Here is a 19,574-nt window from a genome sequence, read left to right as displayed (position 1 = left end):
GTGATGCTATAGATGGATCCAGCACAGGGATGGTTGGTACTGGATTGAGGTGCCATTTTGTGTGGCTGCACTGGGATGCACTGGGACACGGCTGAAGGCTGGGAATGCTATAAAAACCCTAAAAAGGGATTATTTCAGAACTGTTTTCAGTTTTTAGTGGCTTTTTCACCAGGGGATACAATAGCGGGCTGCCACCAGGAGGCCCCCGGGGCTCTGGAGGGAGCAGAGGGGACAAAGGGAAGAGGAGCCAAGGGGAAGTCAAAGGGCTGCGGGCAGCGGGAAGGAGGCACGTGGAAGGGGATGGGGGCGGAGAGGAGCCGCGGGGAGCGCCGCTCTCCGCCTGGCCGCCAGGGGGCGCTGTGAGACACGGGCGGGGCGGAGCGAGGTAGGCCGCGGTGGCTGCCGGGGCGGCGCGGGGTGTTTGCGGCGCGGCGGGGAGCGGAGGTGACGGCGGTGTGGGCTCGGGATGGGGGCGATGCGGGCCCGGCGGTGAGGAGGGGCCGGTGTCCCTGGAACATGTCCACCCCCGCCGTGCTGTGGGGAAGTCCCGCTGCCCAGCGCTGCACCGCGGGCTTTCTGCAGGAAATGCCCCTTCACGGCCGCGGCTCATCGCGCTGTAACACCGCTCACACAGAGCGGGGACGGGGCGGGGTGTGAGGATCTGAGGGAACAGACAATAGAAAAGTATAATAAACAGCAAATATATAACGGGGCTGAGGAGCTGTGAGGCTTCCAGGGACCCTCTCTGTGTGCCCTGCGCTGTGGTGAAACTCACCGTGTGTTTAATGCTACGTTGTGGTCATTGGGGTTGGGAAAGAACATTGGGATGGTTATTCCAGCCATGTTTACATGCTCGTGTCGTCCTCCTTTAGGGTTACACTCACATTTTGCCGAGGCTTTGTGACATTTGTATTCCTGATTTAGAAGGGGGAGGTTCAGCTGAAATGGCAAAGATTGAGAAAATGAGCATCCTGGGAGTGAGGAGTTTCGGTGTGGAGGACAAAGACAAACAGATCATCACCTTCTTTAACCCCCTGACCATCCTGGTGGGACCCAACGGCGCAGGGAAAACGGTGAGAGCTCTGCTGCCAGCCCTGGGCTCAGCCCTGCCGGCTGCTTCCCTTAGGAGACTGATTAATCATTAAGATTGGAATTCTAAGCTGTCGTCCTAATTATGTGCTGCTTTCTGTTTTCTCAGACCATCATTGAGTGCCTTAAATACATCTCCACCGGAGATTTCCCTCCTGGTACCAAAGGAAATTCGTTTGTTCATGATCCAAAGGTAACAGCCACAGTGATGAGATTCAGTTGATTTAGTGTATGCATAATCCACAGTAACATCCCCAGCTGCACTCAATTTATGGCGGTACTCAAGGATTTAGTAGACGTGAGCTGACCATAACAGAAATAGGGGTTTCCAGAAGCTGGCAGGGCTTGAAACTCATTTGGATGTTGAGAAGAGTTTCCCTTAATCACCCTCTTGTTTCTGCCAAAGGTTGCCAACGAAACAGATGTGAGAGCTCAGATTCGATTACAGTTCCGAGATGTTAATGGAGAGCTCGTAGCTGTCCAACGATCCATGGTTTGTACCCAGAAAAGCAAGAAAACAGAATTTAAAACACTTGAAGGGGTCATTACCAGAACAAAGTAAGATTTTCACTCACTTCAGTGTGAAATTCAGTTTCAGAGCTGTGTATTTTTGTGTATAAAATGAGAAAACTTAACAGTGTGTTCTCTGAAGTTGCTGCCTGTGCTCTGAGATGAAAGGTCTGCAGTTCCAACACATAATCTATTAATTGATTCAAAATCTCACATTTGAAAGCCATTGTTTTAAGAACTGCCCGCATCTATTGACTTGTATTTATTTGAGTTTCGTATTACTAATAATATAGATTGAAAGTGGCATTGCAAGGAGGACATAAGCTTTACTTCCTTTAGCACCACTTTCAGTTTCAGGACATGGTCAGCCCGTGTTTAACTCCAGTCTCCACTATTTAAGAGGTGTATTGACTTGCCTTTATTCAAAGTGGGTTTTGCTCCCTCTGGTGGTTCTGCAGAGCTTTTCATCGTGTAGTACTCTTGACTTAAAACGTTTACTGCAAAGTGCCAATGATTTAAATGGTAATTGCATCCTTTAATAATCGTTACTCCTAGTAAGATTTGTAACCAGTGCAATGGAAAGTGCTTGTACTGTTGATGTTTGATTTTATCTTAATAACTAATAACTACGGCTTCTCTTTCTGTGCTATGTAGGCATGGCGAGAAGGTGAGTCTCAGTTCCAAGTGTGCAGAAATTGATCGAGAGATGATCAGTGCCCTCGGTGTTTCCAAGTCGGTGCTTAACAACGTCATTTTCTGCCACCAAGAAGAATCCAACTGGCCGTTAAGCGAAGGGAAGGCTCTGAAGCAAAAATTTGATGAGATCTTCTCAGCAACAAGGTTTTTTCTCTTTACTGAGATGTCCCATCCATTGGTGGTGATGGCTGCATTGCTGATGGGACCTGACAGTTGTGTGATTGTTTTTTTAATCCTTATTTTTTTAAGGTATATTAAAGCCCTGGAAACTCTCCGTCAAGTACGGCTGAAACAAGGCGCGAAAGTAAAAGAATGTCAGGCAGAACTGAAATACCTAAAACAGAATAAAGAAAAAGCCCAGGAAATCCGGGACAATCTTGCCAACAGAGAAGCTCAGCTGTCTGCTTCTAAGGAGAATATAAAGTCTATTGAGAGTCAGCTTGAACCTTTAAAGGTGGTTTGTGTGTTATTTGCATTAAGATTTTAGTATAAAACAACACAGAAGTAAAATAGAACACAGCAAGATGTCAAAGCCAGGGGGATGTCCTGATGAAGACCTCACATGTTTATGTTCTTATCTAACCCAGTAGTCTGCAGCAGAATTAAGCAACAAACCTCAGATGCTGCTCTAATCTGTATGCAGCCATCGGAGGCATGAGAGCAGCCTGTGAAATTGTTGTAGCAGCATTGGGGTGGGTTTTTTGTGTCTTCATTTAAAATATCTCCATTAAATATTTAGCTGTTTCCCATAAAACTATTGTGAACTATAACTAAAAGTAAATGGGAATTGGGGTATTTTTGTTTCAGAGTTATTTCATAAAACTGAAGGTTTTACGCTTTAGTGTACTGTATTGCATAGAACATTTGATTGTGAGATTCATAAATCTCTTACTTGCACCCTTCTTTCCTTTGCAGACTTCTCTGGCAACAGTTGAGAAGAGTCTCATGAAAGTGATGATGCTGGACAATGATGTGAAAGCCCTGGAAAGCAGGAGGAGGCAGATGGAAAAGGATAATCAAGATCTGCAACAGAAAATGCAAAAGGTTGCCTTTAGATTCCATGCTGCCATGCTTTCCACAGAAAAATCAGTTTGCCTTTTGCTACCAAATGAACTAATTACGCATCAGATGCTGGTTAAGAACATTTCCATAGCCCAAGTTGCTCGCTTGATAATTCTTGGATTCTGTTAATCTAAAACCTCTGTTGTGCCTTCTTGAACATCATAGTGTTCTTTATAAAGTCATGTTTAGAAGCTAACTTTATTTTTTGTTTGGAGAACAGGTTTTTCAAGGAACAGATGAACAGCTCAGGGATAGATACCAGAACCACCAGAGAACAGTGAAGGAAAAGGAGAAGAGGTTATCAGACTGTAAGCGGGAATTAGATAGAGCCTCTAAAGAATGCCAGAGATTTAACAGTGAGAAGTCAGAACTACTTATTGAACGAGGTACACTGGTCTATAAATGTGTATTTATCCTTTATGTCATTAAGATGTGAAATAGATTTGATAAGAATTGAAGGTATTTGGATGGAACCAAACCCTGGAAGTGTGTGTTAGGGCTGGGTCAGTGTGCTCTGGGAATCTCACAGGCAACCGCACCTCAGCATCTGCTTCCTCTGGGATTTTTAATGTGCACTTGTTTTGAGTTATCATTACAGCATGCAGTACGCTTCTTCTTAAATGGACCATCTTTTATCGAAGTACTCAAAGCAGATGATTTCTGGTGGTATAAAACAGTCAGTTTGATTTTCATCACATTTGTTTTTGCTGTCTGAGCTTGTACATGCTCTAAGTTATGAAAATGACTGCTAGCCAGTTACGACTTTGTACATCTATTCCAACCAAGAAGCATGTGGAAGCTGAATCTGTAATGTTCTTACTGTGGGGGCAGTCAGAGCGCTTCATTCACAGTAAGTTTCCCTTTCTCATGAAGGTCGTCTACAGCTGCAAGCAGATCGGCACCAAGAGCACATCAAAGTGAGGGATTCCTTAATTCATGCTTTGTCAGCACAGCTGGAATTAGATGGCTTTGAGCAAGCACCTTTTAACGACAGACAGATTGCCGTCTTTCATGAGTTATTGAAAGAGAGGCAGAAGAGTGATATAGAAGCTGCAAATCAGTTAATGGTAAGGATTTTGTCATTTTGGGGTTGTGTTATTGTTCCATATTAGTTGTCAGTGTGTTATTAGCCCGTATGTGTCTTTATGGTGCTGGGGGAAAGGGGGAAAGTGCTTCAGTATCTGAATGTGTCCCTGTCTTGCATTGTAACTGTGAAGATTTGCAAACTAGTGTGAAGAAGCAGTTTGAAGGCTGTGTTGAATATATGAATATTGAGTGTATTACTGCTCACTTACAGAGAGAATTCACACAGAAAGAGGCAATGAAGCAAAAACAGATTGATGAAATAAGAGATAGGAAAACTGGATTAGAGAGAACCATTGACCTGAAATCAGACATTCAAAGTAAGAGGGAGGCTGAACTGAAGAATGCAAAGTATGAACTGCGTCAGTTGGAGGGCTCTTCAGACAGAATAGTGGAGTTGGATCAGGAGATCATAAAGACGGTAAGTTATTGTGCTTGAAACCCTTATACAAGTTTGAAATGAAAATGCCTGCTTAGAGTATATTCCTTGTGCTCAGTGAGTTGTTAATATTGTAATAGGCATGGCTGTGGTATCATTGGATTATGTAGGTAGCAGAAGATTTTCATGGTCTTAAATTACTGGCCAGAAAAACAAGTGCTGTTAGGTGCCATTTTTCCAGATAACTTGCTTATGAAAGAGACTGGTTGGTTATAAGCATTGCATTCTGTGAAACACTGTAATTTCCTACATTGCTGTACGTTTCCTATGGAAGCATCACAACCTTTATCATTTTGCACATGTTTTTTGCAAACCTGGTATTGATCCTGTACAGCAAATGTTATTGCTGCTGGGCAGGTTTGAAGAACTTTCCTCTGCTTCTTTTCAGTTAGAATCTTATTTTCTGCTGTGATTATATAGTTCTTCTGGGCTTTTGTTTTGTTATTTAGGAGCATGAGCTGGAGAAAGCTGAGAGGAACAGCAATGTAGAAACTCTGGAAAAGGAAGTGCAAACTCTGCAGAAGGAAAAAATCAACCTGGACAAAGTTCTTCGGAGGTTGGATCAGGAGATGGAGCAGCTGAATCTACACACCACAACTATTACCCAAATGGAGATGCTGAAGAAAGACAAAGTAATTTTTCTATTGTTTCATAAGAAAGGGAAATGGCATGACTTTAATGCAGTTCCTCCAGGGTATGTGTGTCTTTTTCAGATATTTATCATGTTGTGTATAAAGCTTCTGTGTGACTTCATGGAAACCATTTTCTTTCTGAATACTTGAGTGGCATAAAGCTGAACATAGGAAAACATTAATGTAAAATGCCTTATTTCTCAAGGCAGACAAAGAGGAGCAGATTAGGAAAGTAAAATCGAGACATTCTGAAGAACTGACCCTACTGCTGGGATATTTCCCAAACAAAAAACAACTTGAAGACTGGCTTCATGGCAAAAGCACTGAGATTAACGAGACAAGGAACAGATACGCCCTGCTAAAGTAGGTATTAGTTTAATTGATTATGTCTCCAGAAGTATTTATGCAATTAGGAATTTCAGTGTTGGGAAGCTTAATATGATTAACGTACTTGTTACTTTAATTCATGATTATTTATAGAGATGTCCTCCAAGTGAAAGAAAGCAGCCTGCAAAATGTATATAATGTGAAGCCAGTATGGTTTGTGTTGGTTAATAAAATCAAGACATGACGTTAGAAGTGTGTCAAAGGCAGCACTAAAATTAGATTACACAATATTCTAATACACCTTTAATGCTATTCTATGTGAATGAATGTGTTCTGGGGAATAAAATCATGGCCCTCTGGCTTTCTTATGAGCTGCAGAATGGTTAATAACCATAGTGATCCGAGTGTGATTGCATATTCCTGGTTTCATTTGATTATATAAAAGAATTTGACAGAAGGAGACATCAGCACACTGTGCAGTGATAGACATTGAATTTCCACAGAGCCGAAGAGGCAAGATTTGAAGTATAAGAACAGTCTAGAATTCAGAAGTATGGAACATGAATGTAAGGGTGTATTTCTGTAATCTAAGAGTCTGCATTGATGTTTTAGCAAACAGCTGGCATCAGCAGAGCAGCAGAAAAATTACATCAGTGCTGAACTAAGGAAAAAAGAAGAGCAGTTGTCCAGCTTTGAAGCAAAGCTTTTTGATGTTTGTGGAAGCCAAGATTTTGACAGTAACCTGAACAAACTGCAGGATGAGATTGAAAAAAGTTCAAAGCAGCGAGGTAAATTTGTCGGTAGCTCTGCATTTTTGCTCATTTTAAATATAAGCCAGAGATACTGGGACAGTAGCTGAGGAGGTTTTATGTTCGCAGGACAAAAATCAGCATAGAAACAGACTTAAGGGAAGTTATTACTGAATCTTTTAACTACCTTTAACATCATTTCCATATCTTTACTGGTTCTTCTTTTCGGATTTAATCAAGATCAGTTGTTTTAACTCTCCCAGTTTGTTCACATATAGTGAGTGAGTTAATTATCTGCTGTGACATAGTATGCATGTAAATGATGACCTTAGCAAAACTAAGGAAATGTTTAAGCACTTGAATCTGCCAGGTGTGAGGAGAAGCACGGGGCTAGCAGTGTGGCATAGGTTAGATCTTTAAGGCCTACCCGCTCTCTGGGAGAAAGCAATTCCAGAAAGAAGAATTGGAGTACTTACTTTCACTGATAATTCTTGAGGGATGGCTGAGGTTTAATAGAGTAATTCATGTCAGAGAGAACTTCGGAAGTGGTGATTTAGGGCAAAGTGCTGAAAGCAGGGACAGCCCAGGTTGCTTAGGGCCATTTTAGTTTCCTATCTCAGTGATCTATATGTTATAATTTTATTTCATTTGTGGTAAATATGTACACAATTTGAACCTATTATATACTGTATATTCAACATCTTCTGTTCTATTTCTTTTTAAACCAGCTGTGCTTGCTGGAGCCACTGCAGTTTATTCACAGTTCATTACGCAGCTGACAGAGGAGAACCGGTCGGAGAACCAGCCGTGTTGTCCAGTTTGCCAAAGAGTTTTTCAAACAGATGCTGAACTGCAAGATGTGATCAGTGATCTGCAGTCAAAGCTGCGCCTCGCCCCAGACAAACTGAAGTCAACAGAGTCTGAACTTAAAAAAAGGGAGAAAAAACGTGATGAGATGATGGGTCTTAAACCAATTAGGTAAAGTCCTTAGCGAATGGTGTTGTTGCAAGCCGTTTTCTTTGGAGTTCTTGTTTTTTGATCACTGAAAATTATGATGACATCTGGGACTCTTTATTTTAGGGTTAGATATTTCACTTAAGAGATAAATGTTTTTCCAGCATTTCTTCTCTGCTCACCTGGACTCCAATATTAAACTACCTTATAATTTTGGTGTTTCTGATCCTTTGGTGTTTCTCATGTGAGTGAGGCAGAAAAAGTGGTTGTATAAATTCCTTTTCTACCAATCGTTTACACTATGCAGGAGCAGTTGACCTCCTTGTTTTTTGCCATTACAATTTAAAATGGTTGTTGTTGTTTCTGAAGTTTTCACACCACAGTAGAAGTGGGTTTCTTGCCAGTGGGTAAGAGACTGATTTCGAGGTATTTGCAGACCATTATTTTGAATAGATTGAAGAATTTAGTGAGTAGAACTTTCCTTCACAAGAGGGCACTCCTGTACAGTGGATTTTAGGCCCTTTTTTTGCACTTGCTGTACTTAAATTAAAAGCCAGAAGAGATTGATTTGTTTGTTTGGTTTTGTTTTTAAATCTCTCCTGCCTTAGGGGATACTATTTGGGCTAAATTCTTATAGTAGATTTCGTGGTCTTAAATATCTTGAACTGCTGGATTTGTTTTATATTTAAGGCAAACTGTAGTGGAACTCCAAGAAAGGGACATACCGGACTTGAGGAACAGGCTGCAGACTGTGAACAGGGATTTTGCACGCCTGAAGGGTGAGATAGAAGAACAGGAAACACTTTTGCAAACAGTTCTGTCTGAAAAGGAAGGTGCCAATGCCTGTTTACAGGACATAACTCTCATGGAAAGGTACCAGGTACGTGTCTGTAATTTCTGTCAGTTTGTAAAATGACACTTGTTTGCTGCCAGGTATTTAAGTAGTTATCCAACAATACCACAAAGAATTTGAGGTGATTAACACATAAGAATAGTTTATAAGGCAGCATAATGTGGCAGACCTTATTACTAATCATAGAATCATAGAAGCATTAGGGTTGGAAAAGACCATTATGATCTTCTAGACCAACCATTGTCCAGTTGTTGACCCATCACGTCAATCCACTTGTTGTGTTGGCAGAGATGATGTAAAAATAAACAGTTCTCTTCTTGCAGAGACAGATTGTGTGTGTAACTCCTTTGAGGCAGTTTGTGTGCATCAGATGTCTGTCCATACTGACTAATTTCCTCTCACCAGTAGGAATGCCAGCTTCCAGCAGCCTGTGGACTAACATAACCTTGTGCTAATGATGTGATGTTGCTCCAGCAAAGGAGTTACATTTGAAGGTGCTTTGAGTCGTACATGCCTCAAACTCCCAGGCTGTTTCTGTGGCCAAAGATTAAAGAAAAGAAAGAAAAACCTGTTGTCAAACACTAATATAGTAACAGCAGCACTTTTTGTCTTACTTTCAGACTGATATTAGGGACGTTGAAAGAAAAATTGCTCAGCAGGAGGCTAAGTTGTTAGGGGTTGATTTAAATAGAACTGTTCTGCAAGTAAGCCAAGAGAAACAAGAGAAAAAACACTTGTGGGATACAGGTAGGTCACACAAGTCTGATGTTTTGTTTTTATTTTAAAAACAATATTCTGACTTCCTGTCAATGTATAAATTTTAGTTTGCTTATTTTATGGTCTGAGATAACCATATTCTAATAGTTTTTGTTTGTTTATTATTTTTGGGGGAGGCGTAATAACTTAATTTGGAGATGGGTTTCTTATATAAGGAGGGCATAAAATGTTGTTAATAATGTATCAACCATTTCACTGTGTGTGTGGTTTTATCTGCAGTTACTAGTAAAATTGAGTTAAACCAGAAAATGAAGCAGGACCAGCAAAATCAAATTCAGGAGCTGAAGAGTACAGTGAATGAACTCAGAGCAGAGAAACTTCAGATTTCCAGCAGTGTGCAGCGTCGTCAGCAACTGGAGGAACAGACAGTGGAATTAACCACTGAGGTTCAGTCCTTATACAGAGAGATCAAGGTAGGACATAATGAGAAACCCTTGTTGGGTCGTTGCTGGCTGTTGACAGAATGTGAAAATAAAAAGGACTTTCCTTAACTGCTTTTCAGGAAGCGAAAGAGCAGGTATTTCCTCTGGATGCAACTTTAGAAAAACTGCAGCAAGACAAGGAGGATCTCATTAATAAAAGGACTGCAAGTAATAAAGAAATACAAGAGAAGGTTTGTTTGCATTTGACGTGGCTGGGGGACGGGATTACGCACTGGTGTTGGGGCGTGGGTGGAAGCCTTGATAACAAGTTGGCTTATAGCTAATGCTTTTCTTTTGTGGAACTTTAAGGGAAGAAAAGGAGCATAACGAGTTGTAGTGTAATCTTTGGTGTTCATATTGAAAGGCTTCTGGGGGCATTTGATGGGCAATGTTGAGGGCTTTTAGTGCCACAGATGAGTAGATCAAGAATGGCTGTGAGCTGTACTTGGTAAGAGGCAAACCTGTCTTTGTCAGGGCAAGTGTTCCTCTTGTCTAAGCACAAATGAGTCTTTACCATTTATTATGGAAAGCAGTAATAAGGAGCATCTGGGCTTCAAAAGTCAGAGTACTTTGTTGGTAAATTAAAGGGAATTAGGATAAGGAATTGTATCTTGCAAGTAGTATAAGCCCGTTATCTGTGATGTAAGCCATACCAGTGCCTGGATGTGAGTCTGCAATTCATTTGAAGTGTTTTCCTTGCAGATGAATGGCATAACAGAGAAAGTTAAAGATATAAATAAGTACATGAAAGAAATTGAAAACTACATTCAACAAGGAAAGGAAGAATATAAGAAGGTAACCTAAAAAGCAGTCAATCAATAAAAATCTGCTTTTAAAAGCATTTTTGTTTGTAAATAATACACCTCTTTTTTGTTTCTTTAGCAAAAGGAGTGTGAACTTGATGAGGTCAATTCCCAGTTAGTTGCCTGCGAGAAGCAGAAGGAAAAGATTAGTAAAGAGATGGAAATTATTCGACAGGATATTGACACTCAGAAGGTAAGTGCAGTTTTATAGTGAAGTATACTTTGCGTAGTTGAAGTGATTTCAGTCTGCTGGTGCACAGTTTGTCTCCTCCTGAGGTACTTACTGATCTGTTGGTCAGAGTGGCTGCTGTGTGGGGCACTAGGCTTAAAAAAGCAAACAAACAAGACTTGTGATTTGTATACACACAAAAATCTCCATCATTTTTGTGTGTATACAAGAGTTAAATCCATTGTGATAATAGCCGGCGTTTTCAAAAGCAGCTTTGTGTGGGAAATACCTGCCTTCTAGAAGAAGGCTGCTGCAAGATGTTTCTCATTGCAGGTGCCAGGAGTTGTTTGTCACTCCAGATTTTGTCATGTGCTTTAAATTCTTGTTGTATGTGTTTCCAACTCTGTTTGTGTTCTGTATAGGAATGAGGCATCCCCCACTCCATCTCACATCTTACCTGTACTATTGAGTTAGGGGACTACATGATTTTCCCACTTGTATCATTGATTAATATTCACACACAGGGTCACTCTTAGGTTCATCTGTGATGATAAATATTGTGAAACATGCTGATTTCCACATGTCCTATTTCTAGTACAAAATAAGTTCATACTGTGATAGTTTTCAGTGCTGTCAGTTGTTGCATGGTCCAAGTGTGTTGTTGAGTTGTGCAGGCCTCATACTTTGTAACTGAGAATTGATATACAGTAACTTCATAGGGCTTCTTATTTTCTGTGGAAACAGATCCAGGAGAGATGGCTGGAGGATAATCTTACTTTGAGGAAGCGGAATGAAGAGTTAAAAGAAGTAGAAGACAATATAAAACAACTTGTAAAGGAGATGGGAGAAATGAAAGTCCCACAGTTGAAAAAGTAAGCATCTTCAGAACAGAGCAGCACGTTTTGTGTAAGAATTCATTGAATATTGAATGCAGTATTCATTGTTTCAGTGCTTCCTGTGTTGTTAGCATGTACCTTTCTCCCTGTTCACGTGGACTGCTTCCTCCTTCAGACTCATGCTTGCGTGTGATCCTCATGACAACATAGATGACTTAGTGAAATTACACAGTTCTTCAGTCTACAAATACACACACAACCTGTTCCAATCTAAGCCATTAGTTTTAACAGTTTCCCCTGGTTAGTCCACTTTCAGAAAGCATCATGAGAATGAGAATAGTTCATTTTCAATCTACTTGGATAGATCTCAGCAGGAAAGTCTGTATTTATTTCTGTAGCTTAATAGCAGCTTAATATTCAGACAATAAACATTTTTGAAAAGGAATCATCCCCATACAGCTCCTTATGTGCAAATTACTTGTTTAGCTTTGGCAGGACACCCAACTGTTCATTGTATTTTTTTTTATCAGTATCCTCATGGAATTCCTGCAGTTAAGTCAGTTGTAGCCGTTTGGATTTGCTTTTCCCATTCAGAATAGTGACTGAAATATGTCTTTAGCAAACTTAAGTATGTTTTTATTTTAATTGTGCCTTAGTTCTGGTAGCATTAATACTGTAATTTTAACTGTTACAAACTTGACGTGTACAAAAGAATGAGCTGCTGTCTAAAAGAAGCTACAAACTAGAACCATGACTGAAATATCATGAGATGGTTTGTATGTAACACTTGTTGATCAATCATGATTTGGCAGTGAACAGAAAAATTTAGAGGAGAAAATAGAAGCACTGAAAAGAAACCATCACGTTGCATTGGGCCGACAGCGTGGATTTGAGGAAGAGATCATTCGGTTTAAAAAGGAGCTTCGAGAGTCACAGTTCAAGGATGCAGAGGAAAAACACAGGGAGATGATGATTGTTATGAGAACAACGGAGCTGATGAACAAAGATTTGGACATCTATTACAAGGCCCTGGATAAGTAAGTGTTGTTGTGTGCAGTTAGTTCTTATATTTAGTGTAGTTTTCATTACCACTGATAGCCTTGATGCAAAAGCAGATTGCAATATCAAACTGCCTAGGAGAACTTTTAGAAAATAAATGGTTGTAATTCTTTGAGGTGCATAATTATTTCTATTAATAAATCAATATGTTTAATCATAGAGTCACAGAATGGCCTGGGTTGAACAGGACCATAATGATCGTCTAGTTTCAGACGCCCTGCTGTGTGAAGATAGCACGTTGTACACTGATGTGTTACTTCCACTGTTTTTGTATTTATCCTAAATAACCAGTCGCTGTAGCCTTCCTTTTTTTTGTTGTTGTTTTTGTTTGTTTTGCCTTCTGAAGAAAACTGATTTCTGAAAGCAAAGTAAATGAATGAAAATGTGCTACAGACTGCACAGGATTGGTAGAATCTGGGAACTCCATAATGTATGTAGTGTTCAAAAGTGCACTGGTGATGTTAACTGGAGTTTAATGTAGATTTAGGTAAGTTCAGTGATCATTATCGTTTTATTCTCAGTTCTCTGTTGGACCCTTTCTGACTACTGCTTTTACATGTTAGGACTCATATTTACAGTAGAGCAATTCAAGTTGAGAAGAGAGTAGGGAAGTGAACTCAACACATGACCCATTTGTGCCTTCTGTGCTGAAATCCCGGCATGAAATAATCTTTTGCTCTGCTGCTTCTGGTGGTTAGAGGATTTCTAGGCAATAAACGCATTCACCTTCATTTTTAATATGAGAACTGATGAAAAAGCCAGGAATTTTCAGGCTGTTCCTCTGTCCCTATTCCTTTCTGGTTGCGTTTTCCCACTTGAAGGCGTTTTTAGGAAGCTTTTCTAAATGTGTCTCCCAGCACTGCTGATTCTGGCCATACCATACCATAAATAAGATCTGCCACGTGGATTTCTTGTTCCCCACGATCTTCTTCACTGATAAACAATTGTGTTTGCATTATAGAATATTGCAGTACAGAGGTGAGGTTTGGTTTTGTTTTTTTACCGTTTTCCAGTGTGGGTGTTTTTGTACTTATATCAGAGAAAGCAAAGATGAAAAGAAATGCACCTTGCCTTGGATGGAAAGTATAGTAAACTCTGTGATTGTTCCTGCTTCCCCTGGAAGTTTGTTTCATGCTTTTGGACCGACCAACCAAAAATAGCATCTCTAACAATGTAAACAAATAGAAAGTGAAGTATACAGCCCTCTGAAAAATATAAAGTTTCCATGTTGAAAAGAAGTGACTGAGAAGGGTTGATAAAGGTTTCTTAAGCCTTGTGTAGCATAGAGAAGGGGGAAAGGAAATGACTGTGAAAGTTCCAAGCAGCAGTTTGATATACAAGGCAGAGCATCTTCTGGCCATGCAGAATAAAGCTTTGGAACACAGAGTTCTCTGTTACAGTTGGAGGATCAACTAAATGCAGTCATGGAGATTGTAGTTCAGAAAGACAGGTCTCGAAGGCTGTTGAACAGTGGGGTACAGGAGAGCTCTGTTTTAATCAGTGTTAATGATAAACTAAATGTATTTAGTATTTGAATGTAAGCCAATCCAAAATTGGTTCTGTAAAGATGTAAGTTGTTCAGAGCATTTATAATTCCTTCCTTTCATCTTAAATGGAAATGCAATCCAAGAATTTCCCTTTTAGAATTCAGACTCTTTTTGTATGGTATCAAATGATCTATTGTTTCTATTTAAGGCAAAACAGGAAAGCAGACTTGTAATTTCAAGAAAAATAGATAAGCATCACTTATTGGTAATCGTCTGAAAAATCAGTGAGACAAAATGCTAACTCTAATGGCCAGAGACTGAAAGCTGAATATGTAGCTGGGAAAAAATGACTTTTGAGTGTTCTTCTGTGCTATCTATTGATCTTTATTGATTTAATGCTTAGAGGCTTTTGATAGATGCTGATGAAGAATGCATTCTTGGATTTAATCAAGCAAATAGTGGGACGTGCTTTTTCTTTCTTCAGACTTAACTAATCCTCTTAGAGTCGCAACTTCAGTATTCCTCAGAACAGGTAGAAGTGATTCCTGTAAGAGGGGAAGTGGGAAAAGTACGCGTCAATTTCAGAATTACTTTTGAATGCAAACCTCTTTTTTTTGGAAAGAAACTGTTTGCATCAAGAAAGCAAGATTTTTTTTATTTTTTTTTTTCATTAAGAGCACTGCATTTAAAAAGCTGGCTTAGAAAAGTAGCATCATGTCCTTTTTTGAAGGCTTTCCTGAGGAATCAGCTATTGCTGGTCTGAAGACTTGTTGATAATATTAGTCAGGGAAATAAAAAATTATAAATTATATCCTATGCTACTCTTGCTGCTGAAGAGAAAAGTAGCTCTAGTCATGACATCCGTTTAGGTAATTAACTGTATGTTTCTGCATTCAAAGTGAATGAGTTGTTAGTATAGTCCTAGTAAAAGTAATAAGAGAATGGGAAGGGAGCTCTTCCCTTCTCCTGTAGTCCGTAGCAGTTCGCAGTGGCTTGTATTAAAAATTTGTGGGTTTATGTTCTTTTTTAGAGCAATAATGACATTTCATAGCATGAAGATGCAAGAAATTAACAAAATAATCCGTGACCTTTGGCGAAGTACCTACAGAGGGCAAGGTGTGTATTCGTAGTATAGTCCATTATGGACCTGTTTTATATTCAGCACTGCGTGTGGAAAACTGTTTCTTCAAACTATTGAAAATTCAGGGTGTGGAAATGGTTGGTTCCGTTCAGTAGGCTGTGTCTGTTGGTCACCACTGTTGTGTCCTTTTTATTACACATTAGTTAATTCTTAGTTAATTATTAGTTAATATTAATATATATTAATATATATTAGTTAATTAATAAATGGAGGTAATTTTCCTTTTTCTCTGTCTTCCAAAGTTGAGGTTTCTCTGAGCCAGGGAAGCTGCTGTCAAATTCTCGCCATTATTTCTTCACTTTAAAAACAAAGATCACTTCAAAGTATTACGTATTGATGGGAGTTGCAAGTAGATTTGTATAGCTTCTCTGTGCTATATCTCTCAACTGAATGTCATTTAGCCATTTAATGTTATGGCATTTCTAAAGATTTTTTAATAATGGAAAACCTGTCTCCATTTTCAGACATTGAATATATAGAAATTCGTTCTGATGCAGACGAAAATGTTTCAGCATCTGATAAAAGAAGGAGTTACAATTACAGAGTGGTGATGATAAAGGGAGATACGGCGCTGGATATGCGAGGAAGATGTAGTGCTGGGCAAAAGGTAACGTGTCTGTGTGAGTTTCTTTGGCAGCCAGGCCTTGAGATGTCTCCTCTCCTTACTTTTCTCCGTCCAGATAGCATTAGCAGTCGTAGAAAAAACAGTGCACAGTATTTTATAATGCATACAGCATTTAAAAGCTATTCCATGAAGAGATGTGATGGTGGTGTTGCTCGAATGTGAAAAATACTGTCAAGGTCTCACCTGTGTGTAGAAGTGTATTTGTTTTGAAAATTCTATACTAATGTCAGAGGGAATCCAAAACTTATAAAACATAACAGTAGGCAAAAAGTGCATCTTCTCCTCAAGCAGTTAGGCTAAAATGTTATGTAAATGAGAGTGAAACTTGTTCATGGTGTCTTAGCCGATGTTCTGAGAATCTTTCTTTGATCGTGAGCAGTGATGACAGCAGTTGTGATGTTTGGAAAGTATTTTTGCTAGCACTGTTTCCATCAAGCGTTCTATGATTTTCACTAATTCATGGGAGCTAATAAAAACACAGTGAGGACTGATGATACCAAGCTAACGTGTGAGTTGCTAAATAGTACCATCATCAGTTTTAGTAAGGAGTCGTCAGGTCAGTAGTTCAAACTCAGTGATGATGACTTCCACCTTCCTTGCGCTATGGGGATGAGGCTTCAGCAGAGGGAAGAAAGAGAGCTAATGGCAGCTGAAGCATCCTTGGGCTGGAATCCTTCATTCCAGTATCTACAGGACTTTGATTATTTCATTTCTTTCCTGTTTTCCAATAGTACTTTGTGGAATGGACCTTCTGATTCAAACGTCAAGTTTTAATGTAGTTTTTCAATAACTAATTATCTCACAAAGTTATGGTAACTGTCAGTACGTTGTTACGTGAGCTTTAGTCATGGTGTGTCTTGGTATGATGTTACGCACAGTCACTCTGAACACTGAGTTTTTTTGGTTCCTTAGGTACTCGCTTCTCTCATTATCCGTCTCGCTCTGGCAGAAACGTTCTGCCTCAATTGTGGCATATTGGCACTAGATGAACCCACTACCAATCTCGATCGAGAAAATATAGAATCTCTTGCACATGCCCTCGTGGAGTAAGTAGTTCACAAGTTTCTTGTGAAGTTTGGACACTTCAAATTTTAGTATCAGAAGAAGTAAATTGTATTTTAAGCTTTGGGCAGAGCAGTAACGTTAGATTCCCTTTTCTTTACTTGGAAGAGTAAAAATATTTCTTGTGTCATTTGGGGGGTTTTGTTGCTTTTATGTGTTGGAATTTTTAACGTGAGTAAAAAGAAATGCTCACCTACTAAAACTGGAATGAGGTATGTGTGCACTGACTAACACATTTCTGCAGGATAATCAAAAGCCGCTCACGACAACGAAACTTTCAGCTCCTGGTGATAACTCACGATGAAGATTTTGTGGAACTCCTTGGCCGTTCTGAGTATGTGGAAACCTTCTACAGGATCAAGAAGAACATTGACCAGTGCTCCGAGATCATGAAGTGCAGCGTCAGCTCCCTTGGCTCATACGTTCATTAACATTTTAAGTAAATGTGTGTTGATTGGCTTACAGAACTCGGAGTAAGGCATCTGAAAATACTCTGTCTTCATGTCATATCCTGTCATGAACATTTTAGCTGGCATCTGAAACTATTATACTTTTAAACTTTGTGTCATTGTATGTATTTCTGCAGCTGGGTTTAAGCATCACCATTATTTGGTAGTATGTAATGATTACAAAATAGCTACCTTTTAGATGCGTTTTATGCTTTAAAAGTGGAAATAAAGTGTTGGTGGCCTTTGTGTATGTCCTGATCTAGATCTGGTTGCAGAGTCTTTGGAACAGCTGTAGCTTTGTCAGTACAAAAGAACTTGCTCTCCATTTGTGAATGATTTGTGAATGATTCAAAATCATGTCAAGGTGATTCACATCTCTAGCCAAGGTTTGTTCATAGCTGCCTGTCTGGTCTGCAGGAAATTAACAGCATTCACCGAGGACGTTGTTGCTGTTTCTGCAAGGTATGCTTGCTTGGGATCTTCACGAAGTATAATATCTCCCTTGAAAACAAAGGAAAGTCCCTTATGACTAGATGAGTGAATGGGTGACAGAAGCAAATTTTAACCGTGTTCTCTTTCTTTACATTTGGGCAGAACTGCCGTTTACTGTCATTTAGCTGAAGATAATGAAGTTTATAGGAATTATGTCAAAAACTGGATTAATCGGTCACGGTTTTATCTTACAGAGCATTTAAACAAGTTCTCTGAAAATGATAACAAAAATGCCTTGAAGAGTTAATCTGCAGGAATGCTGAGCTTCACCTGCACTGCTCAGAGCTCTTCTGATTCTCTTTCCCTCGGTGCAGCAGCACCTGATGGCCAAAGGGAACCTACCACTCAAATAGAATGGCAGCCAAAAGGCCAGCTGGGCCTGATCATCATAAATATTGAGCTTTTAGATGAGGTACATCAGCAACCGATCTTGCTGTCTGTGAAGGCACACAAGTCCTGAGAGTTGTGATGTCTGTAACCAAATAAGGGAGCATCTATTCTAGACTGAATTGTGGGTAAGTCTACCAACAGAAGCTGGAATTAGAGCTCTTCTTGCAGACACCAAATGTTGCCTGACACTGACAGTGTGTGACCAATACTCAGTTTCAGAGCAAGAATCCATAAACCACTACTGAAACAAACTGATTTCAGCAGCATGTTTTTCTTTGGAGAATGCAGGAATGACTGGAAATGTTGCACATCACCTTCTTCCTGCTCCAAGGGGCAGGGATGCCTTTATCCAATGCTTCCCTACGCATGAAGAGGCGTTTCCAAAAGCAGCAGAGGAGAGGGTGAGCGGCCCCAGGGCAGGTTAAGCACCACGGACAGAGGCAGCCCTGCTGCCCTAAGGCTTTGCTTCAGGGATGGCAGCAGGAGGTTCTGTGGAGGCCCTGTGGGTTGTGCTGTGATATATGGTCATGCAGGGACTTTCATAGTCTGAAAGGAACAGCATTTGCACCACCAGTATCTGGACAGTATCTGTACCAAAACTGATAGACAAAATGGCATCCTGGGTCTACTGTATGTCTCTGTAGCTGATGTTACTGAGCCCTGTATGAGACCAGGGCTGAGCGGCCTTGGATGTAGCTGCCATAAAGAGTAGCAACAGAAACCAAGCACTCAAACCAGGGATTATTTTCACTTGAATTTTCTGGAAATGCAAGCCTAAAGAGCCCAGGTGCCCCAGCCACTCGAGAAACCACTTAAAGATAAACAGATGAATGGGACTTCCTATCAATTATGCTCTCACCAATCCCCTGAGAAGGCAATTAACGCCAAACTTGGGGTGGGGGAAGAAAGAAGACAGAGGAAAATGCTACTAACATACGTTGCGTTTGCAGTTTTAACTAAGAAGCTTCACTGACTCTAGCATTACTTCCTGAAGGGGAATTTTCTTAAAGATACAATCAACAGAACCAAATGACTTTGAATTTACAAATTTTCCTGTTCTACCTGCTTATTTTAGCATGACACATACATCCCAGCTCACGAAGAGTTGCGTTATCTTCAGAAGCATTGCCCTACCTATGTGAATGAGCCTGTCTGCTATCGGGTGTCAGTACACAAGCAGTGAAAAAACGCAGTGATGCTTTTCACACCTTTCATCTGCAAGGGGAAGCAGTTAGCCGCCCCCGGCACCACGTCAAGGGCATCCCTGCTGCGTGTGTTTCCTGCCCCGCGCGGACGTACACAGAACCAAAAAGGAAATCAGAAATAATTCACCTGCTTTCAGAGAACTGTCAGTGGGCAGGAGAGCAGTGGGCTCAGAGAACCCTGCAGCTGCTGGGATGATAACTCCATAGCCATGCCAGCATGCAGCCCTGCTCTGGTAGCACCAAATACCCCCTTTGTCCATACG

The 19,574-nt window shown here is 40.3% G+C and overlaps 1 protein-coding gene across 2 annotated transcripts; it reads left to right on the top strand.

The window, feature by feature from the left end:
- Positions 1-390: 390 nt before the first annotated feature.
- On the top strand, positions 391-17,486 carry RAD50 (RAD50 double strand break repair protein). Of its 2 annotated transcripts, none has more exons than XM_015875596.1 (26): positions 391-444; positions 873-1,073; positions 1,199-1,282; positions 1,496-1,647; positions 2,254-2,439; positions 2,545-2,749; positions 3,211-3,339; positions 3,578-3,743; positions 4,231-4,424; positions 4,655-4,861; positions 5,329-5,511; positions 5,717-5,874; positions 6,451-6,626; positions 7,316-7,565; positions 8,232-8,421; positions 9,015-9,141; positions 9,391-9,584; positions 9,674-9,784; positions 10,296-10,388; positions 10,476-10,589; positions 11,310-11,437; positions 12,214-12,438; positions 14,978-15,063; positions 15,553-15,695; positions 16,626-16,759; positions 17,020-17,486. In XM_015875596.1, exons 2-26 carry the CDS (start codon positions 945-947, stop codon positions 17,204-17,206), a joined length of 3,951 nt encoding a protein of 1,316 aa, XP_015731082.1. In that variant the 5' UTR covers positions 391-444; positions 873-944; the 3' UTR covers positions 17,207-17,486. The 2 variants fall into 2 exon arrangements, with proteins under 2 accessions (XP_015731082.1, XP_015731083.1); XM_015875597.1 differs by having other exon boundaries at positions 408-489.
- The last annotated feature ends 2,088 nt before the right edge of the window (positions 17,487-19,574 follow it).

Source organism: Coturnix japonica, chromosome 13 (genome assembly GCF_001577835.2).
Source record: "Coturnix japonica isolate 7356 chromosome 13, Coturnix japonica 2.1, whole genome shotgun sequence".
Classification (NCBI taxonomy): domain Eukaryota; kingdom Metazoa; phylum Chordata; class Aves; order Galliformes; family Phasianidae; genus Coturnix; species Coturnix japonica.
Note: the sequence above shows the minus strand (reverse complement) of the source record. Positions and strands in the feature narration are given on the sequence as shown.

Bases quoted from the DNA above. Each gene is read 5' to 3' on its own strand.
- RAD50 (XM_015875596.1), top strand. From the start codon at position 945: ATGGCAAAGATTGAGAAAATGAGCATCCTGGGAGTGAGGAGTTTCGGT. The intron at 9,142-9,390 runs GTAGGTCACACA...TTTTATCTGCAG, and splicing joins AAAACACTTGTGGGATACAG to TTACTAGTAAAATTGAGTTA. The intron at 9,585-9,673 runs GTAGGACATAAT...ACTGCTTTTCAG, and splicing joins CCTTATACAGAGAGATCAAG to GAAGCGAAAGAGCAGGTATT.